This window comes from Meriones unguiculatus, chromosome 15 (assembly GCF_030254825.1).
Source record: "Meriones unguiculatus strain TT.TT164.6M chromosome 15, Bangor_MerUng_6.1, whole genome shotgun sequence".
Taxonomy (NCBI): Eukaryota; Metazoa; Chordata; class Mammalia; order Rodentia; family Muridae; genus Meriones; species Meriones unguiculatus.
In genome coordinates, this window is record NC_083362.1 from 15,720,232 (window position 1) to 15,735,991 (window position 15,760).

Genomic DNA, 15,760 nt, shown 5'->3' on the forward strand with positions numbered 1-15,760 from the left:
GAAATTTGCAGTCTATATATTTTGTTGGGTACTTTGTGAAGAGCTTGAATTGGCATCTGCTGTGTTGATTTTAAAATAGCCTTTCAAAATGAGGTTTTGATAAGAGAGCTTTTATCAACCTCCTGCAATAGTGACTGTTATTTCTGGGAGAATCTTCTGTGTTATTCCCATCGATATTAATTCTGACCTCTTGGAAATTCTATCACACCAGTCCGTGTGAGTGTGTGCCCTCGTGTCCTTCTTGTATGGGATAACGGATATGGATTGTAAGCTGGAAATGACTTAGCTCTTTGTCCTTCCCAAGTATTACCCCTTGATCGATGCTTTATTGAGACGTTAACTTCTAATTTACTAAAACCCCCGAGTCTCCAGCAGTAAAGTCCTTTAAGTGGCTTCACCAACAGATTTATTTCAGAGCGATTCCTCTGTGGAGTAGGGAGGAACATTTAATGCATTGCTTACTGAGGCTTTTCAATAATTCATGAGACCCGCAAGCAATTGGCTCTTTTGAGAGGCAGCTTTTGGCGTCAGAGCCCAAAGGGAAGTCGGTGTCTGACTTCTGGGAAGTGAGGTTTGAGCGGAGGTTGTTTTGGAAACAGGTTGGGGGTAGGCACACATTCCGCACGGTTGGCTGGGAGGCGGCCTTCTATGCCGTCCACCTTCAGCAGAGCCAGGCCTTGCTCTTCCGCCCCTGAACAGAAATCCTGACTGGTTTTGATTCGCGGGGAGTGCGTTGCCAAGGGTGGGCTGAAGGAGAAGCCTTGGGTTATGGCAGACACGGGGGAGCTCTGTGCCGGTGAGAGGGCGTGGGTGGCGCCTCGTGCTGTGAGACTGGAGTGGTGCTTGTGGGCAGAGGAAAGAGGGGCGCATCTCGGTTCAGCCGTAAGCCCGGCTCTCCCTCACGCACCTTGCTGAAAAACCACCAAACTCCTGGGTGGTCCTCCTTCCAAGGCGGCGTCCTGGCTCCAAGCTTGGTCCTCTTGAGCATCCTGATGAAAAGTGCCATGCAGGAAATAGAAAGATGGAGAACAGTTTTGCTGTTTGCCAGAAAAACTACATCTTCCATCTTTCCGCTCTTCCCTCTCGCCTCTTTCTGTCCAATAAAAGTAGCATGTAGCCAAGCCCCATCACACAAATACTAGTCAGAAGGACAGCTTGTAGGATTTGGCGCTCTCCTTCTACCCTGTGGTTCCTGGGATTAAAGGCAGGTCTTCAGGCATGGTGGCAAGTGCCCTTGACCGCTGAGCCATCCCCCGGGCTTTGATTTTTAATCCAACCTGAAATCATCTCACTTAAGATTATCATGAAATTTATATGGCACAGCCTTTTACATGTAAAAATGACTGGAAATCCTACCGCTAACATTTTGAGGACGACCTGGTATTCGCTCGTTCATTGGTGTCCGCGTTTTTTACACTAAGTTCTCTCATCTCTACTGCCTTTAGACACCTTTCACTTAATGCCTATCAAAAGGATGTTTTTCTTTAAAATAAATATTCTCTTCATTTCAGCGGTTGTGGAGCATTCCCCCCTACACAGAGGCTTCAGTCAGCCTCAGCTACAACAGAGTGCTGCAGAGCAGGTGTTTTAAAGAGCAGACTTTCTTTCTCCCTGTTTTGAGGTAGATTGCGGTACTGGCGGATTTAATGTCTTGTGAAGGCCCTGTTCCTGGTTCGCAGACAACCTCCTTTCTGTCTCCTCACATACTGTATATGGAGGAAGGGCCGTTCCTCCTCTCTACCGTGGGATCCCACCTTCATGACCTTCCCCCTGACCTCCCATGATCTTCACTGGTAAATGTCAGAGCATTGACGAGCAGTAGCTGTGTGGACAGTCCAGGACACACGTAGTGCGACGAGGAACATTCATGCCTTTCGATCTCTTTACCTCCATTACCACATAGGGGAATGTCTTCCTGTGCCCGGTGGTCACGCTAGATATATTTCCTGGAAATGGATGTTGGGGTCAAAGGGTATGCACATGTTAGTGCCTGATACATCTTTCCCAGTGGCTTTGTGGGGAAGCACTGAATACCATCCCCACGTGGGAGATGAGAGTGTCTCCCTCCTTAGACCCAACACGGAGCCGAAAGCCTTTTAATGCTTATTAAATTAATAAGTAGCTCATCATTTTTAGTTCATTCTCTTTGTTAATTAAGTATTAAATATTTACTGATAACTTGTCTAGTTCCTTATATAATCATTTCTCCATTTCCCCATTGAACTCTCTTTCACTTACTGGCCCTTCCCAAGAACTGTTTTTGATTTGCATTTCCCTGATGGCTAATGAGGATGAGCATTTCTTTAAGTGTTTTTCTGCCATTCGATATTCCTCTGTCGAGAATTCTCTATTTAGCTCTGTTCCCCATTTTTTAATTGGATTACTTGGATTGCTGCTTTTCAGCTTCTTTAGTTCTTTGTATATACTGGATATTAGTCCTCTGTCAGATAAAGGGTTAGTGAAGATTCTTTCCCAATCTGTAGGCAGTTGTTTTGTTTTGATGACGGTATCCTTTGCTTTACAGAAACTTCAGTTTCATGAGGTCCCATTTATTGATTGTTGCTCTTAGAGCCTGTGCTGTTGGTGTTCTGTTCAGGAAGTTGTCTCCTGTGCCAATGAGTTCTAGGCTGTTCCCCACTTTTTTTTCCAATTGATTTAGGGTATCTGGTTTTATGTTGAGGTCCTTGATCCACTTTGACTTTAGTTTTGTGCAGGGTGATAAATATGGATCTATTTTCATTTTTCTGCATGTAGACATCCAGTTATAACCTAGAACCTCCACTCAGATGTAGCCTGTGGTAGCTCAGTAACCAATTGGTTTCCCAAAGTGAGGGGAACAGGGACTATTTCTAACAGGAACTCAATGACTGGCTCTTTGGTCTCCCCACCCCCGAAGGGAGGAGCAGTCCTGTTAGGTCACAGAGGAGGGCTTTGCAGCCAGTCCTGAAGATACCTGATAAAACAGGATCAGATGAATGGGGAGGAGGTCCCCCCTATCAGTGGACTTGGAAAGGGACACGGTGGAGATGAGGGAGGGAGGGAGGGACTGGGAGGGAATGAGGGATCGGGACACGGCTGGGATACAGAGTTAATAAAATGTAACTGATAAAAAAAAATTAAAAAAAAAAAAAGGAAAAAAAAAAAAGAACTGTTTTTGAATTTAAAAAAAAAATTAAAACTAGCCCCTCCCTCAAAACATTCATGTAATGTGTACATCCAGAGAATAATCCATCTTATTTGAGGACAAGAGATTCCAGAAGGCAGTGATACTGAACATTTCCAGTGTGGAGGACGAAGCTCATCTAACCAGCCACCGCTGGCTGATCTTGGTGTGGGCAGTGGAGCCTGACAGAGCTGGCAGCCAGCTGCATCTTAGGGCAGGTAGCCTGCTCCTTCCCAGTGGCCCTGCAACGGTCGAGTGTCCTCACCTTTCATAGGAATATACCTTTCCCTTACCACTGCAAAATTCAAATGAGACTGTCCTAGGTCAGTAGAGAAAAGAAAGAAAATTCAGAGGACGGCGACATTTAAGATCTAATCCGTATCTGGCTTTGGCCAAGAGGAGATTTCATGGTCCATAGACCACAAGTATGTGTATAGTTGGGGAGTGAAATTTATTATTCAATGCAAGTCCTGGGGAAGTCCGGGGGAATTTAGACTAGCTCCTGAGGGGATGGCACAACATAAAATGTTAACGTGTGGCTTGGGATTGTTTAAAATCTGTTTGTTCCCCGTGGCCTAAAACTGTCGCTTGCTCTTTAACAGTTCCACTCGCTGGCCCCCATGTACTATCGAGGGTCAGCCGCGGCTGTCATAGTGTATGACATCACTAAACAGGTAAGAATGTCTTCCCACTTCAGATGCCACGTGTGGCGGCTGTCCCACAAGTGAGCCAGCACCCTGGGCCCCTTGGCAGTGTGGGGGCCGTGGGCAAGCACAGTGAAAGCTGTGTGTCCAGTGTGTTTCACTCACAAGGCAGCTTTGATTTGTCTTCTCATTGACAAAAGCAATAAGCACTTAGTTCATGTTTTATTTTTTAAGATTTATTTATTTATTTATTCTGCCTGCACACCAGAAGAGGGCACCAGATCTTATAATAGATGGTATGAGCCGCCCTGTGGTTGCTGGGAATTGAACTCAGGACCTTTGGAAGAGCAGCCAGTTCTCTTAATCTCTGAGCCATCTCTTCAACCTAAGCATTCATTTTAAAGCTTTTTTTTTTTAATCTGTTTATTTTATTCTATGTGTATGGATATTTTGCCTGCATGTATATTATACACTATGTGTGTGCCTGGTTCCCACAGAGGTCAGAGGAGGGCGCTGGATCCTTTGGAGCTGGAGTTACAGATAATTACGAGTCACCATGTGGGTGCTGGCAGCCAAACTCTGGTCTCAGAAGAGCAGCAAGTGTTTTCAACTGCTGCACTGTCTCTCTACCCCTGTTAGCACTCTCCTGGAGATTATTTGAAGTTCTGCATATTTTATCATCATAGGTTATTTTCTGTTAGTGGTTCTGTTGCACCATTCAAAGGTCAGAGATAATATTTGTGTATATAAAAGGTAAATAAATGTCTGTGCTTGTAGGCAGACATCCCATTTATCTGTGCTTTGATTTTCTGTAGCCCCAGTTATCCAAGGTCAACTATCCAAAACTATTAACATTCCAGAAACAAGTCAAACATTTAAAATAACGTGTTGTTTAATCGTGATTATTCTGCTTTGTTACTGTTAGTATCTTACCCTGCCCATTTGCTTAACCTGTGCCATAGGCCCTCAGGGGACAGAGGCACATTGTTTCTGGGTTGGGTTCCAAGCCAGTTTCCGGAGTCCACTCAGAACCTTGGAATGTGTCTCCTGCATATCAGATTAACAGGAATGTATTTTGAGGTATATTCATTGATTTGATGGCATCTCTTCTGCCCCCCAATCCCTCTGGAATGCTGACTGTTAGCTGACTCATTGCTGTTATAGCCCATGAGTTCTGACCACTTCCACCACGCTGGCCTCCACCCTAGAGGAAGGTTAGGAGTGAAGGGCGAGCAGGACCGAAGCAAGCATTTTTCACCAGTGTCCACTTGCTCCTGATACCCTGGTTCCCACAGAGTAGAGGCTATTATTTCCAGTCATGGTACTTACAGAAGAAGCTTACTAATGTGATCTTAACTTCCTCAAACTTTGAAAGAGGCATCTTAACTAATGTTAGCTAAGTGTCCCCATAAACATTTTTTTCTCATTGAATTACACAGCGTTCATATCTTTACTTGTTTGAGATGTATTGACAGGTCTTTTCACTGACGCATCTTATTTTCTGGTTAGGAGTCATTTCATACCTTGAAAAAATGGGTTAAGGAGCTGAAAGAGCACGGCCCCGAAAACATTGTGATGGCGATTGCTGGGAACAAGTGCGACCTCTCAGATATTAGGTAAGGCACATTTCAGATATCTCTGTGTGTGTGTGTGTGTGTGTGTGTGTGTGTGTGTGTGTGTTTCACATCTCTCACCCCAAATGTCTCTGACTGAAATAGAATTACGCCTTTGCTTATGCCTGTGCTTTCTGTATAATGGTTTAACTGTTGGCCCCTCACTCGTATTAGTCAGTGTGGTAGTATTCTACCAGAGTGGAATTACAGGAGATGATGTAAACCTGATGGCTCCTGCAATGATGACTATGAAACCAAATCCCTATGTACAGCACAGCTGCGTTTATAGCTCTGTATTGTCACACTCGATTGTTTTACCTTTTTCTTCTTATTAACATTACAACCAATATAATTTAAGCAATACTTTCATGAGCAAGTGCACATGAGGAGCCTTGATATTTCCCACATGTTTAAGATTTGAAGCTAAGGATGTGGTCCAGTCTGTAAAACGTTGTTATTCTGATATAATATCTGGGTGTGATACATTTTAATCACACTGGCAATGGCTTATGGGACTTCCTTGACCCTATGTCTTAGTCCTTTTTCTAACTGTTTGATCGGAATACCCAAGCTGGGTTTTTGTAAAGAAAAGAAGTTCGTTGCGTTTTGCCTGGAGTTTCCATGTTGGAGCACTGGTGACTATTCTATAGTATAACATGGTAGAGAAGTAGAAGGGAAATAAATGGAGACTATCTGTAGAAGTGACCACTCGGTGAGTCAGGGACCCAAAGAGGTTCAAGGGCCAATGCCTCTCTTTTCACAACAACCCATCTTTTAAAAAAAAAATTATTTGTTTGTTTCTTTATTATGTATATAGTATTCTGCCTGCATGTTTGCCTGCTCACCAGAGGAGGGCACCAGATGTCATTATAGCTGGTTGAGAGGCACCATGTATGTGGTTGCTGGGAATTGAACTTAGGACCTCTGTTAGAGTGGCCAGCGCTCTTAACCACTGAGCCATCTCCCCAGCCCATAACAACCCTTTCCTGCAGGAACTACGTAAAGTGCTGTGAGAACTATACTGATCCTTTCTGAGGGTGGTCCCCACCGTGACCCCATTCTTCCGCCATGCTTCTGGCTCTGAGCCTTGGGGAACCCACTTAAAGCCCGGAATCAAACCGTAGCGAGTAGAGGTGCGCTAGAGGCTTGATGACCTTATCTAGCCTGCTAAGCTGGCCGATTTTGAAACGAATGCTCCCTCAGAAAGTTCTGCGTTAGTCCCCCTGTCCTATGACGGATCCCACTCCACTCTACAGCAGATATCTGAAACCATAGATTACACCATACCCTAGGTACGCTATGATGTTTTTCTTTCTATGCAAATCTGTAATGAACTTCATTTCATGCATCAGGCATAGCAGTAAACGGTAAGATCAGCATCTAATAAAGTAGATTGTAATAATATAATATATACGTGCTGCTTAAAATGTAATGAATTGTTTATTTCTGGAATTTTCCATCTGATACGTTTGGATTTAATTGATTGTGGGTAACTTAAGCCCTGGGAAGGCAAATCCCTAATGAGGCTCTATTGTTGCAAACTTGTTTTTGCCTCTAGTCCCTTGGCTCTGAACTCTCAGGAATTCCCATAGTCGGTTTTCATAAAGACAGCTACAGCGTGCTTCTGGTTTTGATATCTAAATATGATTAAACCAAATTAAATAAGCATTGAAAATTCCCATCATTGGTTTTCATAAAGACAGCTACAGCGTGCTTCTGGTTTTGATATCTAAATATGATTAAACCTAAATTAAATAAGCATTGAAAATGGATCTCGCAAACGTCCTTAAAGTGGCATTTGGAAAATCACTCATGCTTCACTGTGTTTCCAAACATGCTGTATCACATTGCGCCTGTGAACACGCCACCTAATCGCTTGTTTTTCTGGCGGCTGGACAAGTCTTTAAACTCTCCAAACTCGGTTCAGATATAATCCTTCTTTATTGTAATCCTGAGGCAGCTTTTTGGCTGGTGTTTCCTGCGTTGGGTGGTGGGTGGGCACAGTCAGCCTTGCTGAAAGAGGAGCCTTCATCGGACACCTCCTGGTGGGAAGGAGGAACTTCGACAGAGAAAGTCCCCGAGTGCGTGTGCACCTGCACTCTGACAGACTGGAATTGAAGCAGAAATCGAGTTCAGGCTGAATGGGCTAGGACTGCTGTTTGCTACAAGGGGCTGAAATGTAACTGAGATTAATTTTAGGAAACAGAGGGATGAGAAGGTGTTAACCCACCTGATGTTCCGATTGAACAGGAACACAGAGCTGCCAGGCCATCTCTGTGTTTCTAGTTCCCCTGACTAGGGGCTCGTGGTCCACAGAAGAGACGTGGCCAATACAAGAGGGGGGGTGCTCCCGATGAGGGACAGACTCAGATCAGCATAGTCTGCAGATCAAGCAGGATCGCTGCCGCCTCTCAGTGCCAGCGTGAGCTCAGGGGTGTTCTGGGCAGACATTCTGATGGGTGCCCTGCGCCATACATACCCAGCAAAGATGAGCTGCCAAACGACACCGCCATCTCATTGTCAACTCACTCACAACCAGTTCTCCCCACAGGATGTGGGAGCCTCGGGGCCTCCCTTCCCAGCTGGCACACCAGCCTCTCTGCTTCGTTTCTTTCGCCTCAGTGAGGTCCGAATCCAGCTCTTCCGGATGCCATAGGTGTTTGAAGTGTAGAATAGATAACCTTTGTAGTTCTCGTTCAAACCTCTGACTAGGTCGGTGAGAAACTCGAGTTTATTTTTATTTCTTAAAAAGAAGTTGATGAATCTGCCTGCTGTGGCATGCTTATAGAGGTCAGAGGCAATTTCTGGTGATTGGGTCACCCACATGGGTCCTGGGGATCGAACTCAGGTCATGAGACCTGGTGGCAAGCACCTTTACCAACAAAGCCACCTTGCCAGCTCTGGGTGAGTTTCTTGAGGTTGTTTTATGGCCTAGAGAATGTTCTGTGGAAGCCTCAGGCCAGTAAGGTGTTTGTTTGTTTGTTTTTTGCTAGTGTCTGTGGTGTGTATACACGTCATACATATGTGTATACTTGTTTACATGTGTGCAAGTGCATGCGGAGGTGAGAAGTTGATGGCAGGTGTTTTCCTTGACTGTACACACTGGAGCCGGCTGTTTGCTGAACTCAGCACTGGCCAGTTCCGCTGGCAGAGTGAGCTGGCCTGCCCTTGGTAGGCCTCCCGCCTCTCAAGTGCTGGGCTTACACATGGGCTGGCCTGTCACGACAGGTGTGCACAGGCCAGGCTTCCAGATTTGATATGGGAGTGCTCTCCCCAGTGAGCCAGCTCTTCATCCTTCCATCAAGTCTTAAACACACTTTTTATATTTATCTGTTTTAGTGGAACTAGAGATTGAATTTAGAGCATGTGCGTGCTAGGCCTGCTGAAGGCTAAACAGACCGTGAGCCTCAAGTTGACTGAATTAGCTTTGAACTCACTCTGTAGCTAAGGCAGGCCCTGCACTCATTATTCTCCTGGGTCCCCTTCCTGAGTAGCTGAGATTATAAGCAGGAGCCACTAGGCCTGGCTTGAACACATATCTTTATGTTTGCTTTCTCCCTTTGAAGAAGAAAAAGGAGAGAGAGAGAGAGAGAGAGAGAGAGAGAGAGAGAGAGAGAGAGAAGAGACAGAGACATGGACAGAGAGAGGCAGAGAAACAGAGACAGAGAGACCGAGAGACAGAGAGAAAGAGCAGTAGCCTTCTGAAAAATAACACCGCTTTAGCTAAAATTAAAATTTTTGGCCAGGTGGTGGGGGCACACATCTTTAATCTCAGCACTAAGGAGGCAGAGGCAGGTGAATCTCTGTGAGTTCAAGGCCAGCCTGGTCTAGAGTGTGAGTTCCAGACAGCCAGGGCCGTTCCACTGAGAAACCCTGTCTTGAAAAACAAAAACAAAGCCAAGAATGAAATTATTTTAATTCTTAGAATTTCATCCTCCTGTGATAGTTGATACTAGTCCATCCATTTATTATCACAATATAAAACTTACTAGAAAAATTTTAATGCTGGCTTATGTTTATGATATCATTATGCACAGGGAAAAATTATAAGAAACATACTGGAAAGTTCTTATGTCTAATAAATAGGTCCAGCAAGGTAGTAGGGTACAAGACACAGAAGACTCAAGTACATTTCTATTTGTTAATACTCAGTATGCAGAAACTGAAATTTAAAACAATACCTTTTATAATTATTCTCCCAAAATGAAATATTAGCTACATACAGGATGTGTGTGCTGAAAACTACCAAATGCTCATGAAAAATCAAATAAGGCTGGAAAAACATGAAGGGACTTAACTGTGTTCACCCATTGGTAGGCTCAGTATGTTAAAAGTCTGTTTTCTCCAAAGTGATTTCTAAGTTTAAATGAAGTTCCTGTTGCTATCTTAGCAGGGATTGGGTAAGCAAAAACAAGATTTAAGGGCCAAGGAGATGGCCTGAGGGTGAGAGCGCTTCCTGTGCAAGCCAGAGGACCCGAGCCTGGGTCCCCAGGCCCTGTAAAACGCTGGGGTGACTAATTGTTCCGGTAACTGCAGTGTGGAGTGATGGGTAATCTTGACTGTGATGGACTGAGGAGTGCCAAGGCAGCTGGTAAAGCTGTCTGTGAGGGCATTTCCAGAGCATTGACCGAGCAGGGAAGACTTGCAGAACCACAGGCGGGGTGCCTAGAGGAGGGGAAGGAGGCGGAGTCTCCAGTATTCTTTCTCTCTCACACACTGTCTCTCTCTCTTTCTGTCCCCTCTTTGTCTCCATCTCTCTCTCTCTCTGTGCTTCCTCTCTGTCTTGTTTTCTCTGTGTGTGTCTCTGCTCTCTGCCTCGATTCCTCTTTCCTTCCCTCCTGCTGGCAGGATGTGAACTCTCCTACTCTGTTACACTGCCCTTGCTGTGATGGACTAAGACCTCTGAAACTATGAGCAAGGCCGAATCATCCCTGTTAAGTTATTTGCTGAGCTGAGTCACAGCATCCTGGAGCTAACCTACAAGAATTGGCTCGTGGACTAGAGAGAACCCTCAGAACTCCACATGTGAAGGGCAAAGATCCCAACTGGAAATGGGTAAAAGGATACGAAGCTAAAGAACAAAGATGGAGAGATGTTCTACTTCATTATTGACCTTTCAGAATGGCTAAGTGAAAAACAGAGCCAGTCCTCAGTGTTGGTGAGGGGCTGGCAAGATGACTCAGCAAATTAAAACACGCTGTGAAAATCTGAATCCGTCCTTGGAACCCTCTGTGGAAGGAGATAACCAGCTCTTGAAAGCTGTTCTTTAGCCTCCACAAACACTGAGCTGTGTGTGCACCTGCACACAGGCACCATCATATTTAATATTAATACTATCTAACGATAGTAATTAATACAATGTTACCAAGGATATAGCCAGGCATTGGTGCAGGCCTGGTGTGAGGGGAAAACAGAGCTAGCAGGCAGAGCCAAACCATGAAGCAGTTCAGCAGGCTTGTACAGGCGGGTTTTTATGTGTCAACTTAAGTTCAAAGTCACCGAGAGGAAGGAGCCCCAGTTGAGGAAACATCTTCATGGGATCCAGCTGTAAGGCATTTTCTCAATTAGTGATCAATGGGGGAGGGCCAGCTCATTATGGGTGCTGGCATCCCTGGGCTGGTGGTCCTGAGGTCTACAAGAAAGCAGGCTGAGCAAGCCATGGGGAGCAAGCCAGTAAGCAGCACCCCTCCATGGCTTCTGCATCAGCTCCTGCCTCCAGGTTCCTGCCCCGATTGAGTTCCTGTCCTGACTTTCTTCAGTGATGAACAGAAGTGTAAGCTGAATAAAACCCTTTCCTCTCCATCTTGCTTTTTGGTCACGGTGTTTTGTTGAAGCACTAAACAAGTCTCTTGGGGAAACCAAACCTGCATCTAACAAAGCAGCCACACCACAGAGAGCTGAAATTTGTGTTCACACAAAACCTATGCATGAATCTTCCTGGGATTTTGGGGGTAGCAGCTCCAAACTCTCCAAACTGCAGTTAGCCCCGATGTCCTTGAGCAACTGTCTGGCTAAACAGATTGTGATGCATTCACTCTGTGGACTACTGCTCAGTTGTAAAAGCAGACAGACTGCAAGTTAGATGAATCTTGACAGAATCGAGCTGAGTGAATAAAGCTGTGAGAGAGCTCTTCATTGCTATAACAAATGCCTAACACAAGTCAGTACAGGGAGGAAAGGCTTATTTTAACTCACAGCGTTGGGGAGTTCAGTCTGTGGTTGGTTGGCCCCTCAGCTTTGGGCTTGTGATGACGCGTTAGAGTGGGAGTGTGTGGCAAAGCAACACATTCACCTCATGGTTGTGGGGATGAGAGAGACCCAAGCTTCCTAATCTCTCTCAGGAGGCTTCACCTAGAGTAGACACCACCTCCAAAATCAGTGATGTGGATCTCAGGCCTTAACACAAGGACCTCCTTTGAGAGACGATTCAAATCTAAGCCAGAGCAGAATCCAATCCCAAACATTTCACTGTGTATGATTCCATTTGCCACATTTTAAATAAGAAAAAAAAAAAAACCTTAGCATTAGGAGTGGTTGCTAGACATTACGTTTCATGGCCGTGAAGGAGAGGGTTGTTCTGGTTGTAGAAAGCCCGCCTGAGTGGAGCTACCCACGAACCTAAGGCAGGAGGTGAAACTACGGAACTTGATACACGCACACTGTTCTGTGACACTATTCCCGAGGAACCCTGAACACTTCACATAGAGAATTGATGGCAGGCTGAAGGAACGCTACCACCATACCCAGCCTGGTGAACCAATGGCTTTATTGGGGTCACTTACAGGAGTATTGTTGAGGGGTTAGTTATAGGGGCAAGGATGATCCAAAGGCAGCTTTGTCACTGAAAGCCCACACAAGCATGGATGGTGACTCAAAAAAGCTGGAACCCGGGAACACACTGACTTTCATGCAGCTCAGGTGAAATGGCTAGTCCAGGCAGCTTGGCTACTACCCTTGGGGGAGGAGAGGCCTTGCATACCTGGTTAGTTTCAGGGACTTTCTGAGACTTATGTGTAGAGGAACATTAATTCAGGACAAGGCTATTCTGGTAAGAGATCACATCCAAAGACCTTCTAGGTCTGTGTGATCCGGCTGGAATACAAACACACCAGGACACAGAGGCAAGCAGATCTGAGTTCAAGGCCAGCCTGGTATAGAGCAAGTTTCAGTTTAAAAAAACAAAAAACAAAAAACCCTTAGGTTCAGGTGTGGTGGCACACCTTTAATCCTAAGCAATGAATGTAAATTTAGTTTGTAGAAGGGAGCACCCATGTTTGAAAGTGATGTCTAACTGAGTGGCAGAAACAGTGACAAATCAGAGAAAGGCTTGACAGCATAGGATATGCCCACACTCAGGAGAAGAGAGGGGAAAAGGAAGCTGCTTAAGGAGCAATGCAGAGAGAGAGGAGACAGTTTTACTTGGACAGTAGTAGAGAGACAGGTTACAGAGAGAAGTTGGATGAGACAGAACAAGAATGAGAAGGAGCCAGAAGATTAGAGCAGATGGCTGGAGTTAGTTTGAGGCCAACCAGAACAATCCAAGGGCCAAGAGAGAAGGCAAATTGAGTAAGTCACCTGTGCGAGGAGTTTGAGCCAGAACAGTTGAGTTGAAGCAGCCAGCTTTAGAGCCAGTAAGAACAAGAAAGGGTGAGCTTACTAAGCAGTAAGCCTCAGAGGCTGAAAACATTCTAGGCCCAGGTTAGCTTGTACCGAGGCTAAAAGCTTTTTGGAATAGGCCTAGGTTAGCAGAAGGAGGAACTTAGACTCCCAGACAACTGGACCTGGAGAATGAAAGTTCCTTTGACACTTAGAAGTTGTCTCTTTACTTCATGAGTCTTAAAAGAGCCTCCTTTCAAGATGAAATGTTTCAATTTGGAAGAAATTAGTACACACTATGAAAACAAGAGACTATAAGTAGACCTGGGCAGTTTGATTAAGAACACTTAGTGGGAGCTGGAGATGGCTCAGTGGTTAAGAGCACTGACTCTTCTTCCAGAGGACCCAGGTTCAATTCCCAGCACCCAAGTGGCAGCTCACAACTGTCTGTAACTCTTATTCCAGGGGATCTGACACGCATGCAGATAAACACCAATGTACATAAAAAAAAAATCACATCAGTGTTAAATTTTGTTTGCAATCTTATGGGATAGTTTGAAAAATGTAGCTTGTGTGTGTGTGTGTGTGTGTGTGTGTGTGTGTGTGTGTGTGTGACAGGGTTTCATGTAGCCTAGGCTGGCCTTAACTCACTATGTAGCTAATGATGACCTTGAATTCATCTTCCTGCCTCTGTCTCCTGAGTGCTGAGATAATGGATATGTGCCACCACATTGTCATCACCTTCTTCCTCCTCCTCTTCTTCTTCTCTTTATTTACTTAGGGTAGAGGGCAAGGATGCATTCGTGGAGGTCAGAAGGTTATGTGAGGGAATTTGTTCTCCCCTTCAGCCCTCCAGAGATGGAATTCAGACCGTCAGGTTTGGCAGCAGACACCTTTACCCCTGAGCCAGCTTGATCCCTCCCTTATAGAATTCCACTGTGTAGCTCAGGATGGCCTTGAACTTCTGGGAATACAGAAGATTACCGCTGCCTTAAGATAGTGATTGTGTGTGTGTGTGTGTGTGTGTGTGTGTGTGTGTGTGTGTGTGTGCAGGGAGGGGACAGACATCAGGATGGAGTGTCACTCACTGGCTTGTTTTCTTTCTTTTCTTAAAAAGATTTATTTATTTTATGTATATGAGTGCTCGATCTGCATTTACACCTGCATGCCAGAAGAGGGCATCAGTTCACATTCTAGATGGTTGTGAGCTACCATGTGGTTGCTGGAAATTGAACTCAGGAAGCCTGGGAAAAGCAGCCAGTGCTCTTAACTGAGCCATCTCTCCAGCCTCCTAACTTGCTTTTAATACAAGATTTCTCACCAGTTTAACTCAACTGGGGTCTGGGATCTCCCTCTGTCTGCCTGCCCAGTGCCGGACTTAGAGGTACACACTGCCGTAACCACCCTTTTCTTTCCTTTTAACATAGGTATGGGGATCCAACACAGGCCCCGTTCTTGCGCAGGCCATCCTTTCTGACCTAACCATCTCTAACCACCTTAGCATATTATTTCTTGTAAGTGCATGTGAGTTTATAATGATATCAATGGAATTTTCGGCACATAAAACTTTGATTTAGATGAAAAAACCATAGTGGTAAATAATATGCATATTACTGACTGACATTTTGCCAGCAAACTGAGTGAAATGATTAAGTTGGCCATCCTGAACACACAGGGTATAAAAGAAATACAGGATAATATTGTTTAAAGCCAGCACTTAAAGTACTCTCCTAGTTTATTTGAGACACAGAGTTTGATTCTCTGAGACACACACACACATACACACGAGCACGCATGTACCATGACCACGCGGAAAAAAAACTCTAAAAGAAGAAAGGGGGAAGCCTGCTGTGTTGGTCTTTGTCCAGAATATGTGTGTCTCCCTGAGACAGAAATAGTCTGGCAAGTGACAGGGCCTGGGAACCCAGTGGGCATCCACTTGTGGAGAGCTCTGTGTGGCAGGAGAATCAAGCAGTTGGCTAGCCAATCTGGCTGCTCCAGATTCTGCCTGCTGGCATGACTCTTCCAGGGAGTGAGCCAAATCTCCAGGTCTCAGACCTTATTCCAAGCCTGACCTCATTTTACTCTAATCCCAAAGGGCTTTGCTCTTCTCTAATTCCCAGAAAACTGGGTATTTTGGTGGGAGTTACAGAAGGACAGTACAAAGAACTTCTCTCTGTCTGTCTGTCTGTCATCTGTCTCTATCTCTGTCTCTGTGTGTGCGTGTATAAATGATCTAATGATATCATCTAACAGACATTGGTGGTGTAAGCTTGCTCGCCCTTCAGAGGAGCTGTGCACAGCATGTTTTGAGAGTATGCTGGGATGGAAGTGGGTTTAGTGTGAATCTGGCAGATGCCACCTGAGGCATCCAGAGCAGAGGGATGGGCAGGAGAGGCACAGTTCCTTGTCAGTGTGCATCCTGTGCGTGTGCAGCCTAGAGGACAGGAGAGGTTAAGTGGCCCTTATCCAAAATACCTAGGACCAGGGCACTTTGGAGTTCAGATTTCAGAATTATTCTCATACAGGTAAAGAGCTGTCTTGGGGATGGAACCTAAATCTAAATGCACATACCCCAGAAACACAGCCAGAAAGTAATTTTGTACAAAACTGTAAAATAGGTTTCTTGTGTGTAAAGTTCTGTGGGATTGAGTTTTCCACTTACCGTGTCTCTGTTCAGAAAAGCTTCTGACTTGTGAGATTTTGGGGTGTGTGGCTTAGGGCGGCTCAGCCTGTCTTAAAGG

The 15,760-nt window shown here is 45.2% G+C and overlaps 1 protein-coding gene across 1 annotated transcript in view; it reads left to right on the forward strand.

Annotated features, from left to right (window-relative positions):
* The window catches only part of Rab31 (RAB31, member RAS oncogene family), a 109,945-nt gene that overhangs the window by 67,646 nt on the left and 26,539 nt on the right, over positions 1-15,760 (forward strand). Inside the window, exons 4-5 of the mRNA XM_021653540.2 lie at positions 3,766-3,837; positions 5,317-5,423. Coding sequence (XP_021509215.1) covers positions 3,766-3,837; positions 5,317-5,423 — 179 coding nt within the window. The remainder of the gene's footprint in view (positions 1-3,765; positions 3,838-5,316; positions 5,424-15,760) is intronic.